The sequence below is a fragment of the Diadema antillarum genome, unplaced genomic scaffold, assembly GCF_040938485.1.
Source record: "Diadema antillarum isolate AM-2024a unplaced genomic scaffold, OU_Dant_1.0 seq00000105_RagTag, whole genome shotgun sequence".
In the NCBI taxonomy this organism is placed as follows: domain Eukaryota; kingdom Metazoa; phylum Echinodermata; class Echinoidea; order Diadematoida; family Diadematidae; genus Diadema; species Diadema antillarum.
The window spans coordinates 73755-90074 of NW_027271191.1; the positions used below are offsets into that span (position 1 = coordinate 73755).

At 39.8% G+C, this 16320-nt stretch overlaps 1 protein-coding gene and 1 long non-coding RNA gene across 2 annotated transcripts in view; one reads left to right on the top strand and one right to left on the bottom strand.

Moving 5' to 3' along the window:
• The window catches only part of LOC139726925 (uncharacterized), a 48123-nt gene extending 47435 nt beyond the window's left edge, over nt 1-688 (bottom strand). Inside the window, exon 1 of the mRNA XM_071637913.1 lies at nt 452-688. Coding sequence (XP_071494014.1) covers nt 452-688 — 237 coding nt within the window. The remainder of the gene's footprint in view (nt 1-451) is intronic.
• A 5626-nt stretch (nt 689-6314) lies between these two features.
• Nucleotides 6315-13927, top strand: LOC139726926 (uncharacterized). The gene is made up of 4 exons (XR_011710722.1): nt 6315-6399; nt 11707-11760; nt 12373-12512; nt 13362-13927. It is a non-coding gene; the product is annotated as an uncharacterized lncRNA (long non-coding RNA).
• Nucleotides 13928-16320: the final 2393 nt, after the last annotated feature.

The following is a 16320-nucleotide window of genomic DNA, read 5'->3' on the forward strand; positions in this document are numbered from 1 at the left end:
AAAACCTGTAAGCTGCTGATGCAGACACAGTTTACCTCAAGACACTCATGGCCTTCACTCAGTGTTCATCACCCATCACATGCCACATAGCCCCCATTCCACATAATGGAGACCTTTAAAAGACCACTAAGAGACCACAAATTAGCAAGACCCCTGAGACAACATGAATATAGTGTCTATGTGGAATGGCTAATACAAACATTTGAAAGATCATTGAAAGACCAAAAATTAATTTTCCAGCAAATTTCTCATCAACGTCTGTGGGACTTTGGAGATTGCCGAATGTTCCCAATGAGCCCAATCATGACTACTAAGCGATCATCTGACATACTCCAGGCTGAGATCTTTGAGAGATCAATCAAGATCTCTAGGAGACTTTTACAAAAATTAATTGTGTCCAAGGTAAACTTGTAAAGCACACATATTGAGTTGAGATGAAGAACAGAATTACCTCTGTCTGTGGATTGAAGATAACATCCGTGATCGGCTCCAGATGGTTGATCTTCCGCGTATGGTGCACTCCATGGCCTATGTGTATGTTTTTGTTGTCTGCATTGTTGACTAACTTGGTGGTGTCACGGATCGATTCGCGGAGAACTCGCCAAAAGAACTGGCCCTTTGTCTCCGTCTCCAGCTGGCCCGGCCTTCGCTGGCGCTCCTTCAGGATTCGCGCAACAACATCAGACATTGCTCTTGTTTAGATCACAACAGTCACTGTCTCTTTTGGAATGTGAAAATGTTGGGAGGAAGCTTATAGGCTTGATATTTTCTCATCTAGCTGCTTGCATCTCATTTCTATGATTTCCCTCCAAAGTTTTGTGTCCATTTTGAAGCCGTCACACAGGGAAACTCTGTAAGGTAAACACATATACAGGAAGAAACTGAAAAGATACAAATCATGCACATTCCAATTTAGAATTCTTTTTTTTTTTAAGACATCTTTGAACATGTTGTAATCAGAATGAAAAGTGAAATATTTATGAGGTGAAAGATAACCATTAAAAAGTTGCAATATGATCTAGACACAACCAAAAGATTGGTGTAAGTTTGAGCGACATTTGTGTAAAATAGAAAATCATACAACTGGACTACATATCAGCACATAATCGAAACTGTATGCATTGAAACTGGCACCCCTCTAATATCAGCTCTTGACACTATATAGCATTGGGCATAGAGAACAAACTTTCACGCATGACACTATGGGCGATGGGGATGGTTTTGCATTCTTCACTGGGGATTTGAAGATGCCCAAATATTTACTGAAAAACCCGATAGCAGTAAACAAGATCAACAACAATCCATCGTAGATTATAAATGCACCATTTCATTGGAAAAGCATCAAGTGCATTTCCCACGTACTGTCAATCCAGAGTAGGGGCATTGGTTTCAAAATTACAGCGCAACTGAGCTGAGTGCATAAAAAAAAAACCCCACACGTTCGACAGTGGACACCTCTTTTCAAAGCTGTTATCTTGAAGCATGTAACGTTATGTATTCTACCGCAAAGCACATTTTTAATGCGAGCTAATTTATGAATTCTAGGCCCTAGAAACTATTTTCTTTACATGTGAGTAAAATTTCAGGCAAATTGTGAGATATCTAACTTAAGTATCGCCATTATCGCGAAATAGGTCCCCACTCCATTCACCGTCATTTATTTCGTCATAGGGATAGCCGGGGACTTCTTTCAACCTCCATGCCATGGACCGGCATCGAGTTTGTCTTTGCACAGTCATTAACTAACATTAATAGTGGAGATGCACACGACGAAGAACGAGAGGGAAACGATATCACGATTTGGCCAACAAAGTAATCTATCTATTGATAGAAAAACATTATTAGGGTGTCGAAAAATCGCTACCATAACACCTCGAGTGTCACCAAAATGCTACAAGAACTTAATTGGACCACTCTGGAACAGCGCAGAGAAAATGACAGGCTAATTATGATGTACAAAATACACAATAATCTCACTCCTCTTTCAGCACAGGACTATATCATCAAACAGGCTACTCAGTTAACAAGAGCCTCGCAACCACACTCCTACCAGGTACCATATTCGAGAACTGAATCGCATCGCCATTCGTTCTTCCCAAGAACTGTAAGGAACTGGAATTCCCTGTCGTCAGAAATTGTTTCAGCGCCATCTGTGGGATCATTTCGAAACCGTCTAACGCCTAGTAACGGTTGATCACAGTGGCTAGTATTTTCGTCAAATTTTCTATGTGCTTGTAAATATCTGTAAATAAATTGTATTATAATGTAAATAGCACCAGTCTGCAAGAATCTTCAGTCTATTGAAGGAGGCAGACTTAATCAGAAGAAGAAGAAGAGTATCAGTGCCAGACAGTGCAGGGCCAGGGGAGTGAGTGCAGATGCAGATCGATGCAGTGCCTTATTCATGGCGGTGCAGTGCAATGCAGTGGGCCCGCCACGCCGCGCCGTATACAAACGTTCGTCTCTGTTGAGTTGGAATAGAAGACGCAACGTTTGTTGATACTGTACCACATTTATGAGATCTTCTTGCTTCCTGTAAAGCATAAATTCATCAGCCTAAATGCAAATTAAACTTACCAGACATATACTTGCCCATATATTACGTCTGGGGTTCGAGAAGGGCACGTACGTTGGAGAAGGATCAAGTCGCATTCACCTCAATAAGGGCACTGGTCGCCATGTTCTGTCGCTATGGACCGCAATCCAATATTTTTCTCGTACACTATCAAGGGTCCGTATGGCGACACTGATGAATGCCTATCCACTGTGTGAAAACAAAACTGACCTGTCGGCGAGAACGATTGAAGTAAACGGCACAACTCCAGGCGGAGAAACTGATGAGACACAACGCATTGCTGTTTATAGTGATCGCAATAAATGGTTCCCATGTATAGACGTACAGATAGTCATAGTGTTAATTATTATACTCATTGTCCCAAGTCACTTTACAAGGCATTGGGGATTAACTTGAAAATACATAAATGTAAGACTAACCTTTTCATAAGAGATATAAAAGTATCTCATACGGGGCCCTGATCTCATCAACCCATACATTGAGCCTATATGATTCAGCTTCACTATATTTTTTTTCAAACAAGTATAAACATTATACATGTACTTCAAAAATCCATACAGATGCCAAGGTTATCATTTATATTCATTCAAGGCAGAGATTGTGTGTTATGTGTTTTATTTCAGTTTCTTTGCCTGGAATGATTACCTGTAACAGTGTTGCAGGTCGGCCTATGATCAATCTTTGGCACCTACTGGAATGGTAAAATTCATTATCACCTTTGAGTAGTTCAGGGGCGGCGCAGCGGTTTTCAAAAGTGTGGGGGCCCACTTCCGGGTTTCATGAGCTAACAAGCAAAAAAGAAAAAAAAAGAAAAAAGAAAAAAGAAAAAAAAAGGTCTTCAGAGAAAACACATACCGCCGCCATGCTTCAAGACCCCTATTTCTATTTTAGTGCCACTTACCTACTTCCGGGTTAAAAAAAGTGTGGGGCCCAAAGTGGTGACACCGTATTCCTTTGTATGGTGCACAAAAAGTGTGGGGGCCCGGGCCCCCACGGCACCCACGGCTGCGCCGGCCATGGGTATATAGCCTATATACCACGGCTATGAATAATGACAGAAAGAAATTTCAGTCTGCATTATCGCCAGGATAATTCTGTCCCACGAAGATTGTAAAACTGGCTTCCAGGGATCTATCCATCCATCAAAGTAGAAAATGTTAAAAGACTCCATCGAACAGACAGAGTTTTCTGTCTATATTAGTAACTGTTGGTGGTAGCCATAGGCCTGATAGTAATAATTTCCAAACACTTTATCAACTGTGAAGTAGTGTGTGACTTTATGCATTAACATACATATATATATATATATATATATATATATATATATATATATATATATATATATTTATATATGTGTGTGTGTGTATATATATATCATGTGGCCAGTTTTGATATCTAATACATTCTTTTCATTGCTTACATTATTGTTCTTGACAGATAACAGTAAAGTATAATAATGGTTCATTTATAGCACTTTTCGTTGCAAGTGAATAACACTGGGCCTGCTGTTTCGTTACTTGCAAAATTGCTGCTATATAATATAATCTTATCAAACTACAAGGATCTGGCTCATCAGTTTACAAAAACAAATAATGCACATTATTTTGTTCAGGCATTTATAATTACCAACACTCGCATTTGATACCTTCAAAACAATCCAAACACCCTCGGGAGTGTCATAGGCCCTATTACAAGCCTGTTCCCGATCGCTATACCAAAGTGGGTATACCTTCAGTTGTATTAATAACATGAGTATACTATAGGTATAACTGAGTACAACTCGTATACTAATGTAACACCTTTGTTTTAGTGTTGATGTTATTCGATGCCGTATAATCGGTGTTACATTGGTATTAAGTTTTCTCGACGCTCCAAAGAAAGGACCAAGAGACCACTTCATGTACATGTGCAATCCAGGCTCTTTATTTATTCGAAGAAATGTTCGCTTCGGAATATGACAGCAATTATGATAACGGTGATGATATCCTAGGCGACGATGGAATATGCCAGATTTAACAGATACAGTATTTGATGTAATAAGTGTAATAGGTGCTCCCCATCAAACGGCCATACTCGCCCCTACAGAGGGATGACAAGGGAGACCAACGCTATGTGTCTTTACCCGAAGAGGGTGAAAGAGAGAGCACATGGTCACTTTTATAATACAATGTGTACTAGAAGGAGGGGCTTAATCTAGATAATATTAAAATATTCAAAACAGAGGGATTCAGATTATAATAAAACAAAGGTGTAAGTTAATAATGACCACTGTCAATCCATGGGTCACTGACACCAGTGACTCACATATTACATGATGGGGATGATGGGGGGGGGGGAACTTTATAGCACTGGTAGACAATGAGGAGACAGGTTATCCAGAAATGTTTATGGGAGAGGTTAGGCTCCTAGGGAGGTAGGGTGTGTGGACTGACCACAGGATGTGATGACCAGTCGGGTTGGACAAAATTCTGAGAATAGCACTGAGGAGTTTTCCCTCAAGTCTGTAGTGGTTGAAGCTCGGGTTTGTAGCAACAACACTCCTACATTACACTAATCATGGTTATATAGCCCCATTGAAAGAGGTTAACTACTATACACATATAGATATGCTTGTTCCATTATCTTAAGACACCCCCTTTAAGGATGGCAATGTGTTGATTTTGAACCCCTTACATCGCAGGATTTTGGAAGAGGTTTTTGGAAGCTAACAAAATTACCCCCTGAAATTAGCTAGGGAAGAGTGCCAAGGTGCAAAAGTCACTTTGTAAACAATGTCAGCACTCATGAATATGGAGAGGAATATTATTCAGGGACTTTCTCGTGCTGAATAATACCAGAGAAAATACTTCCCTACGAAAAGAAGGCCAGCTGACATGCTTTGCAGCAAAATGCATAGTAAGCCGCGGCACAACCCCAATTTAGGGATTTTTCGGGGGGGGGGGGTAACTCACCCTATTCAAGACCCTATTCATACACTGGGTTGTTGGGGGAACATTTTAAAACTATCCAAAATCAAAAATACATCTTGGAAAAAAATCCTTAGTAGACTCCAATCTAAATATGGATCCCCCCGAATGAAGCCCCTTCTATACCGAGTGTCATATACCCCTCCCCCCCCCCCCCCCACAAAAAAAGGAACGCGCATAATGTGCCACAAGTGATAACCACCTGAATTGGGGGGGGGGGGGCAATGGGGTGGGGGGGATAGGTCGAGATGTCTCTGTGAGTGTATCAAAAAGGTATTTGCAGGGCTACTATTTCATAATTGTCAATGTTGCTTGTGTGAGGAAAGGGGACTCTTCTTCTTTCAATCGATACGTAATTATTTTGACAAATATCATGCATGACTGAGCACATGAACAATGAGATTTATTTTCCAAGTTTGAGTGTTTTCGTGAAGGAGCGATGAATGTCTCACTGAATGGATGAGATCTGTCAATGAAAGTGGTCAAATTAATTATCACCCTATATCAGAGATAGTCACAATAATACTAATATAATCTACATAATACTAAGTACTTTCAGTGTTACCTATGATGTACTCTGTTTATCAAATTGGCAATGCCACGATTGATATCCAGAAAATATTCTGCAAGTTCAACAATCCACACAGATCACGATCGCACGCATTCGTCTGTGTTGTGCACTGCTCACCGCACCTAGTTCACACTTTGTACGTACAAACTGTACGCGGTGGTATTATGCAACAGCCAGGGATCTGGAACAACAGCGGGGATTTTAGGACAGAAAGCACCGTGGACAACTAGAATATACACTACCAACTCTCTGTATCGTGACGTTCAGCCATGGCATTCGGGTTTTTGGTAATATCTGTCTTCTCTTCTTCTCTTCTTCTAGATACGTACCGGTACTAGTAGGTCCTAGATTCCTGCATAACACATCTACAGACAGTCTGTTCAACATGGTAAATTTAAATAAGTAACACAAATATTATTGTGTGGGACTGGATTGTCGATTGATTGGGCCGTTTGGGGTTGGTACTCGGGGCGCAGGGCCCTCGGGGAGAAGGCCTACATTTCCACTTATTTGAGGATTTGGGGGACGAAAACCATATACACGACTCGGAATTAACTGAAAGAAAATGAGAAAATAAAAGACGAGTAGAGTAAAATATCCCGTTTGCGGCAGTTTAGAGGGGGTGGCTAGTAACCGATCAGTGGGAATCAGTGCAGTGGGAATGCTGAGGGATGATTGTTCCAATCCTTGTGGGATTTATTTAAGAGTACATTATATATCTACTGTTGTGTGAAAATTGTTTGCTTCAGAACGGTCTCATATTCAAGTAATGTGCAGATTAATGCCCCGTCACTGACCAGGGACGCTTACCTGGAAACATTAAACTGCACATTACTTGAATATGAGACCATTCTGAAGCAAATAATGTTCACACAAGAATAGATATATAGTGTACTCTTAAATGAATCCCACAAGGATTGGAACAATCATCCTCCAGCATTCCCACTGATTCCCACTGATCAGTTACTACAGTAGCCATCCCCTTTAAAGGGGAAGGCTAGTAACTGATCAGTGGGAATCAGTGGAAATGCTGGGAGATGATTGTTCCAATCCTTATCGTGCTTATGGGATTCATTCAAGAGTTCATTGTATATCTATTGTTGTGTGAAAATGATTTGCTTCAGAACGGTCTCATATTCAAGTAATGTGCAGATTAATGCTCCGTCACTGACCAGGGACGCTTACCTGGAAGCATTAAACTGCACATTACTTGAATATGAGACCATTCTGAAGCAAATCATTTTCACACAACAATAGATATACAATGAACTCTTGAATGAATCCCATAAGGATTGGAACAATCATCTCCCAGCATTTCCACTGATTCCCACTGATCAGTTACTAGCCTTCCCCTTTAAGCATTGTTAAGGGTTTTTCCAACTTGTAAACAAATCAGGCAAATTATTTTCAACCATTTCATATATCATAGACAAGATTATTCATTAACGCAATTGTTTTCATAAAAGAAATTTACCATTGACCAACGCAGTTTTCATGATTTACCAGGGCAAAACCCAGCACAATTTTCGCCGATAAGGGCAATATGCGACGTAGTATTTCTGCTTGCGGCACGATGTACAATCCCTATGCAATACATGCGTGCTCCGCGATCTTTAGCTGAACGCTTTCACATGTCTCCCGAACATTGCGTAAGCGCCAATTCCCATCGCGAAAGCACGTGAAAATAGCGGGCGCACATACATTGGCCGCAAACAAGATCGCAATTCTGGCGGTGTTGTTGATGTCTTTCTCGTGTTTTTCTGAATTTTTTCGATGGTAACATCCACTTTCCGAACAAAAATGGCGACCCACATCGGCTCGCGAAAGTTCTATTTTATGTGAGGATATGTTTTCAATATCCATGAGCATCGGGAAAACGACAAAAAATCAAGTTTCTTGGACCATTATTTCTTAAAGGGGCATAGTCCCGGTAGTGTAGATGGCGCTGTTGATGATACTGCCGATCACCGTTAGCATTTATACGAAGATTACCGAAGTAGAGCTGTCATCAAGAGTAAAGTGCGTAGGTGTTGCTAAGTAACGTTGCCTTTGTTGTCTTCTCTGCGCATCGCGCAGTCTGTAGTAATGCCAGGGTGCGTGCATGTGTGCTTGTTATCATGACATCACAAAAGAAGTTTGCTAAAGCTGTCATCCCCCTCGGCCGAATCATGAGCCGAACTGTGATCGGACCACTGACTACAGTGAATCGGACTTCTTCGGACTCGGGAAAGTGGGCCAAAGCGTAAGCGCCAAAGAGAAGTCGATAGCGTAGGTCTCTATAGGAAACTTGCGCCGTGCGCCCGCGTACGCATTTGACTAAAACACGGGGACCATGCACCTTTAATTGTTATGTTAAGAAGTACCGAAAATTTTATTTTGGATGCGATATGTTGTCATTTAGGTGAGAAAATTTCACTGTCGTCAGAGATCGTGCCCATTTTATCGGTTGGTTTTTGTTGATTGCTAGTGTGTTAGTGTATGTGTAGTGTGCATGTAACAGTGCAATGCTGTGTTTAGCGGTATATTACCGTGTATGTTGTACCTGCCGCGAACGGCTGCATGGCCGCTTACTGACGCAGTTACTCTAGATTTAATCCCGAAAGCTACATTATGCATACGACGCTACAGCTGTTTACGTACAGCTACAGCCTAGTGAAGTGCCCGCACCTCGTCAGGGGCCCGAATACCGTCACCCCGCTTAAAATTGTTTTAAGCGCACTAAACAAAAATTTATGCCCGGGACTGTGTTCAGTACACTTGAAACTTGGCAGGGCTACCACAACCAAGCAAATTGTGGTGAAAACCGAACAGTTTTTCGCGAAAATCTGAAATTTAATCGGAATACGTGTTATAAGTATCACCACTGTCCCCGCACGCATCTTTTACATGTATGTCTATGGGAGCATCACGGTCACCCGCACATGTCTTTTACGTGCTTTGTCTATGGGAGCGCGGGTGACGAGTTGCGGGCCCCTTCCTTAGCGCGCAACTTTTTCGCATCGTTCGCGTTTGACGACAATTGCAGCAAATTTTCGATATCGATCAGTGAACTTGTGATTCCATTGGAATTTTCAGCATTTTTCCTGTATGTAAGTTGGATTTCAAAGAATTTCAGTGGCGAAATGTGATTCAAACATGCACAAGCATTAACTATGACGAGGTGCGGGTCACCCAAGTATACTACAGTGTAACAACCCCAGCAGTATTCGGTCACTTGTCTTGAGCTTTTTTGCAATATTTTTCAAATCAAAATAATTCATACATACATCATATCTACAGCAATGTATGTGAAATATATCAAATTTCTTTAATCTCAATTTTCATTTTGTTAAATATCACACAGAATTTCACAAAATCCCCAATTATATCAGATTATCACCTTGAAAATTCCCCCGAATACGGTCACCGCAACCAGTATTCGGTCACTCCATATGCGTGTTCAAAGTCAATGCGTGTTCTAGGCAGCTGAAAAATGTGCTGCGCGCTACCTCGTTGGCGCAAAATTGCATCGGTGACGTTACGGCACCTGTTGCGTTGGTGACTGAATACTGGGGAATCAGCAATTGCATTCAACCCTTAATAGCTTGTAATTTTACATTGAGACACTGTGTATCTGCACGTACGAAAATTTTGTTTTTCTTTTGCGTTTGTGAGGATACCATCACACTCCAAGCTTGCGATAAGCAAAAAATCGCACAAGAGAACAGCGTATTTTGTCGATTTTGAGCGCTTTTTCGGCGACCCGTACTATCAAAACTGGGCTCAATTCGCGCGCGCATTTGGAAAGTAGCGCTGATTCTGCACTTTTGACAGTAAAATTTGGGATTTTGGATGGATTTTTGGAGGGGCTAAGGGAGTTTCCTGTTGTGAATGGGTGTGCAAGTATGTGAATTGATGTGATCTGTGTGTGCTGAGACAGTTGAACTTACTCACTGGCTGGTGACAAGTGATAAGTGACCGAATACCGGTAGCTGACTGAATACTGATACCCTTACCCCCAATGTCTTTTTGTATGCTCTTAACTCAGTCTCACATTTACAATTCTCACAACACAAGTACAGTAGTAATAGTGATGCCACCCTGATCTGATGGCATCTTACGTTAAAGTTAGAATCTAGATTATTAGTGGAAAAATGAGCAAAGAAAATGGGATTCCATCGGTATTCGAACCCGAGACCTCCGGAATGCTAGCCCGGCGTTCTACAGACTGAGCTATAGTCATAGAAAGCCCTAGTTCAGTGTTCGTCCCAGAAACCCTTAAGTTAATTCTATTCTGTCTTTATTTGTTACATACTCAAAAAGCTGCATCACTTCGGTGATCCCTCGCATTTATCCCCAAGTTGAATTATCCTTCGGGTTTATGCCAGGTTTAAGTGTGCACGTGTGTGTCACACACAAACACACTGCTATAGCTTCTGACCATCCGAGCATTGAGAATTAAGGGTTTCTGGGACGAACACTGAACTAGGGCTTTCAATAGCTCAGTCGGAAGAGCACCGGGGTAGCATTCCGGAGGTCTCAAGTTCGAATCCTGATGGAATCCCATTTTCATTGCTCATTTTTCCACTAATAATAAATATATTCTTTCTGGTCAGTTTATTCTGTCTTTAAAAGTTAGAATCTAACGGTAATACACACTCACACTCACGGAGCTTAAATTGCGTCTGTGTCGTGGAGAGGGGTAAGCCCCCTGGGCCATGCACCCAAAATAAAAACAAAGAACAACAAAACAATAAAGAGCCCAAGGGGGGGGGGGGGGGGAGGACCCCTAAACCCCCTAGATCCGCCACTGATCTTAGAAAGGCGCACAGTCCCGGTAGTGTAGTTACTGCCGATCACCATTAGCATTGATATGAAGATTGCCGAAGTTGAGCTGTCATCAATAGTAAAAGCGTGTAGATGTTGCTAGGTAACGTTGCCTTCGTTGTCTTCTCTGTGCATCATGCAGTCTGTAGTAATGCCAGGGTGCATGCATACATCGTATGTACTTATATGACATCACAAAAGAAGTTTGCTACTGCTGTCATCCCCCTCAGCCGAATCATGAGGTGAACTGTGATCGGACCACTGACTAACAGTTACAGTGGATCAGACTTCTTCAGACTCGGGGAAATGGGTCACAGCGTAAGCGCTAATAAGGAGTCGATAGTGTCGGTCTCTATAGGAATCTAGCGCCGTGCGCCCACGTACGCATTCGACTAAACCACCGGGACCATGTGCCTTTAAAGTTAATATACAAACTTTGTCATTTTTCTAATTTTGATAGTTTCATCATATCTCAATCTTCAATTTCTTTCAAGTTGAATAAGCAGATAATTAACCAACATTCACACCAAAGTTACAAGATTGTAATAGCAAGTAACCTGGGAGTGTCAAGCGTAGATCCTCTAACTGTTTGCTAGTTGTGTGCTTTAACTTCAGTTGGTATGGATGTTTGTGTTATGTTGTGACAAAAATGCTATATGCAGCAGCTTTGAGTTACATTTTGTATGTTCTCTATAACTACATTTAGCTCTCTTCCTTTCTAGTCTACTTGTAATGCATAACATATGACAATTTGTCTTTTCTCTCTTGATTTTTCTTTAATCTTTCAGGTTGGGTTCGCATCAGGAACTGTGTTTGGCGTGTATCTTTCACAGCATTATAATGTAAGAACAATCTGGTGTCCATGCATCCATTTTGCTGTAATACAGACAAGCATGTCTCAAATTATTTTGTGTTACCGGTACTTCCTAGTAGTAAGTACATAGATGGAGTTTGCATGCAGGTGGTAAAGTCATTTTTGACTTCTTATGACAAAAAAGGTCTCCAAACAAAAATGTAGGCACATGATGTTTGAAAGTACTGTATACGCCACATATTTAGTGAGCCTGATTTTTCTCGAATTGGGATTTCCCGGTAATTTTGCGAACAGATAAATTAGCAATTGTGGAGTATTGAGCATGGGAGTGTCTGTGTGCATGTCACATTCATTTCAGGATCAACCTTAATGCATTTGCATGTTTTTAAATTTGCGTATAGCATTCGACTTGCGATATATTCAGCGTATGCAGTACCTAGCAAACATTCATAATTACTTGAGTTTCACCATGTACTGCACCATTTATTGCAAAGTAATCAGCAATACAGCCCTACTTGGCATGAGTCATGATTCTCAAATAGACCATAAAACCAAACCATATCTGTATTAATTTTGCTAAACATGTTTAGCTCAGTTCAGTTCAGTTTAGTTCTTTATCATGTATTTTTTTTTCTCACAGATTCCTGATGTTGGAAACTTGTTTGGCACTTTGAAGGAAACTGCGAAAAAGTATGAAAAAAAGGAGGAGAAAGGTAATGGATCTGGTTCATCGGAGTCATGATGGTTTTGAGAAACGCTGTACATACTTTCACTTTCATGGTAAGAGAAAATGTTCTTCTATTGAATTTGTTTCTAAGTTTGTCCAACCACTAGTGTGGATATTCCAAGCACTGAACTCAGACGACAGAATACTGGAAACTATCGTGAATTCAAACTTGATGATACCATGTGAAAAGCATGCTAAACTGTGCTAAAAATCTGGTAATTGTCTTCACAAAGTTTGTAAGTAACATGTCACCTGTGAAGTAAAACCTCTGATATATCATCAAGCTTGTTTGTTTTGGGGTTTTTTTCACTGTTTTGTGTGCATATGTCCATGGAATTATATGATGATGATAATCATATGACCTTTCTTTCCAGGGTTAGCCTCAATAGTATTAGTACTGTTCTCCCAGAGGGCCGTGCCATTATTATTACCCTAGTGCTGCCAGGTACACATTTATACACCTGGGTGAAGAGGGACATTGTGGGTGAAACATCTTGTCCAAGGACTTTAGCATGGGACTGGATTCAGACTCAAATCCTCTGATTGGGAGTCATGAGTCTTGTCCACTATGCCACAGTGCTCTCTATAAAGAGCTACATCAGAAATAGAATTATGAACTGTAGTACACATTATTATTCAATGATAATTGAAGTAGTATCATAATGATGATAATGATGATTATTATTTCATTCATGTCAGTAATGCTATTTTGTTATCATCATTAGTATTGTTATCATTATGCTGTCATCTTTACTAACATTGTCCCCTCTGTGTCTAAAACGGTTTGTTATTACATTATGATTGTGTTGAGGACACAGTGCATTTGAAAGAGATGAAGCTCCTTTGTAAATTTGTTTGACAAGGGGTTATTTTTCGTTTTCCTGCTCATCCTTTTTTTCCAGGATAGTGTGGATACTCTATTCTCGTGGCTTGAGAAGGTTATTGGAGGGATCTATAACAAATGGATGGATTTCTTCCCTTCAGGATTAGCCTCAACTCAAGCATAAAGGGACAACAAATGACTGTCTCTTTTAATTTGTTTATGTTGATAGAATCAGCTACTTTGAAAGAGATGAAAAGTTTGTGTAATTCAATCCAAAATGTAGATCCAGAGTGCCAACTGTGGATTGGAGATGTTGCTGAATTATATTAGGTGATGTTTTGAAACAGAAAATAAAACCGTCTACAAATGAAAAAAAAAAATGGTAAGATGCTGATTATAATGATAACTTTGATGAAAGTGAAGAAAGAATCATATCTGTTTTGACATTCTGTGTTGACTCAGCTGTTGACACATGCGTAGCATGAAAATGTGTAATTTTTGTACTCTCATCTGCATTCCAGAACATCTGGGTTTTGGTTTGATATACGAAAACTACCAGCCATGATGACCTCAATATAGGGTTGTTGTTGTTGTTTAACTAGCACATAAGTATTAATTCATGAGCCCAGTATCCCACCCACAAAAAAAAAAAGGATCAAGAATATATATATATATATACGTTGTATATATATAATTTTTTTTTTTTTGCCAATTGATAATATGTCAGGCTTTTGTGGCATTTTAAAGAGCCTGCAATCGACTATTGCAAGAAATACAAACTGGCTAGTGATGGAGATTGGCTTTTGAATTATTAAAGGGATAATTGAGAGAAGTCACATTTTAATGTCCTTTGTAATGTTCTTTGAATAAGTATTCTACATTCTTTTTTTCAGACAAAGCAAATTATCTGTCAGCATGTTACTTGGTTGTTAGCAATTTGTAACTTTCACAGATTTGAACAAGTGTTTTGGTATATTGTTTGGTTCCACGGGGTTCCAACTAAATTTTGTCATATTGTTTGAATTGTTTTTGCATTGTTTAATTTCTTTTAGTGCTGTACCTTGGGCTACTGAGAGATGGTGCTACATAATGCCATAACTCGAGGTATGACACTACCCTGGGCTATGGTGTGCCAAATGAAGTGTTTAACTTTAGCTGGATGATTGTGTGTTAATGTGTTAATTTGCCTAGTTTCTTCTGCTGTTAATAACTGTTTGAATTTTATGCATGACTGTCTTCATACAGCAGTCCCCCAAATGTGACATTGCCATGTGCAATGGCACCTTACAAGCACCAGATTGCTTATTTTCTGCAAAATCAATAAATGACTGCAGGTAAGTTAAAATGCCATCATATCAGAGAAATTTAGTTGTCAGTTGGAGGCTAATGAAGTTCCTAATGTGAATGTTGTGTGCAAAACATTTTACTGGCCCCAAGTTCTTTTTTTTCCCCCTTAAGATGTGACAATCCATAGCTACGATATTCAACTTCGGCCAATGTGTCATGCTGTTTACATGTCAAGATTACCCCTTCTGTAATGTTAAGTTTGCATGGCTGTGAATGCAACCCCATTTGTAGCTGAGTGAAATGTTTGTTCAGCCTGGAAAAAATGGATGCCTACCTGTGATCATTAGACCTTCCTCAGCTTAACATGAAATCATGCAGGTGTGTGTGCACCACGAGTATGGTTAAGTATTTCTGATGTTGAAAGATAAATCTAAACTGTTTTCATGCGATAGAGGCATCAGAGAGTGTAATGAAGATATTATATTCACTGCACATCAGAATTATATATTGATGAAATGAGCTACCTGTATACAAACAGCTCTGACTTAGGTTGTGTGTACAAATTTCAAATTGAGGTAGTTTCAAGGTTTATATCGTGCATTCATATGTCAAATACCCAGGTACGTCAGCATGTCACAGAGATTAGGATATCCTGTACAGTATATTGTGTGAGAACTCTGGGATGATTGAAAAGGGCTACATATTCACCTAGTTATTAAAGTTACATTGTATTTAGAAATAGGAAAAGGGAAGGGGAATGGGGTCATATTTCATATTACATGTCCTTTTCGTAATGTGAATGTAGATTTTGTGAGATTGCTGCAAGTACAAAACCGGTCTGAAGTCTGAAGGAAGAACTACATTGGTTTCCAGAGTTGATAGCAAGGAAACACATCAGGTCCAAAGTAATTCACATCATCCGAAACAGTCTTGACATGATGTTTATTCTTGCTTAAAGGCTACTCACCCAAAAAGACCATACTGAATGAAATGTGGTACGGGAAACTCCCATTATAATGAAGTCCTTGCAACTGGCAGTTTTCTTTCATTGTACTTTTGTATAGAAAATGTCATCATAGCTGAACATTCAAGTATATAAAGACATATAGATAATAATTTTAGCGGCTGAATTATCAATTCATTGAAACAAGAGTTTCATTATAATGGGAGCGGACTGTAAATATTTCACCATGTTTCCTATTGGAGTGGATGAATTGAATTAAGCATGTTAGCATATTATTAAAGAACAAAGGAAATGAAACACACATGATAACTACGACGTCTGTATGTACCACATGGGATATCAATATTTAATTTCATATTTATCACATTCAAGCATATGCCAGATTTCATCAAAGAGAGTATATCTTGCAACAAGAGATGATTATGTATGGTATGTGCAGTAGCATGCCCTGAATGATTGTATAAATGAATACTTGCAAGTGCTATTTTTTCATGCTGGAGTCAGTTCGTATGCACCATCAACATTTTTACAGTGATGTATATGAATGTTGTATTGCAAAAAGTATCATCATATGGAAAATGAAATAAAAGATTACTCAAAGTGCAATGTCACAATGTAATCAACCCCCGAGAAACATTATTCGTGACTTTTTTGCTCAAGTCAAACATTTGCTATTCCAAGAGTATGTTGCATATGGGTGCTGTAATGCCTTTGTGTGTGTGTGTGTGTGTGTGTGTGTGTGTGTGTGTGTGTGTGTGTGTGTGTGTGTGTGTGTGTGTGTGTGTGT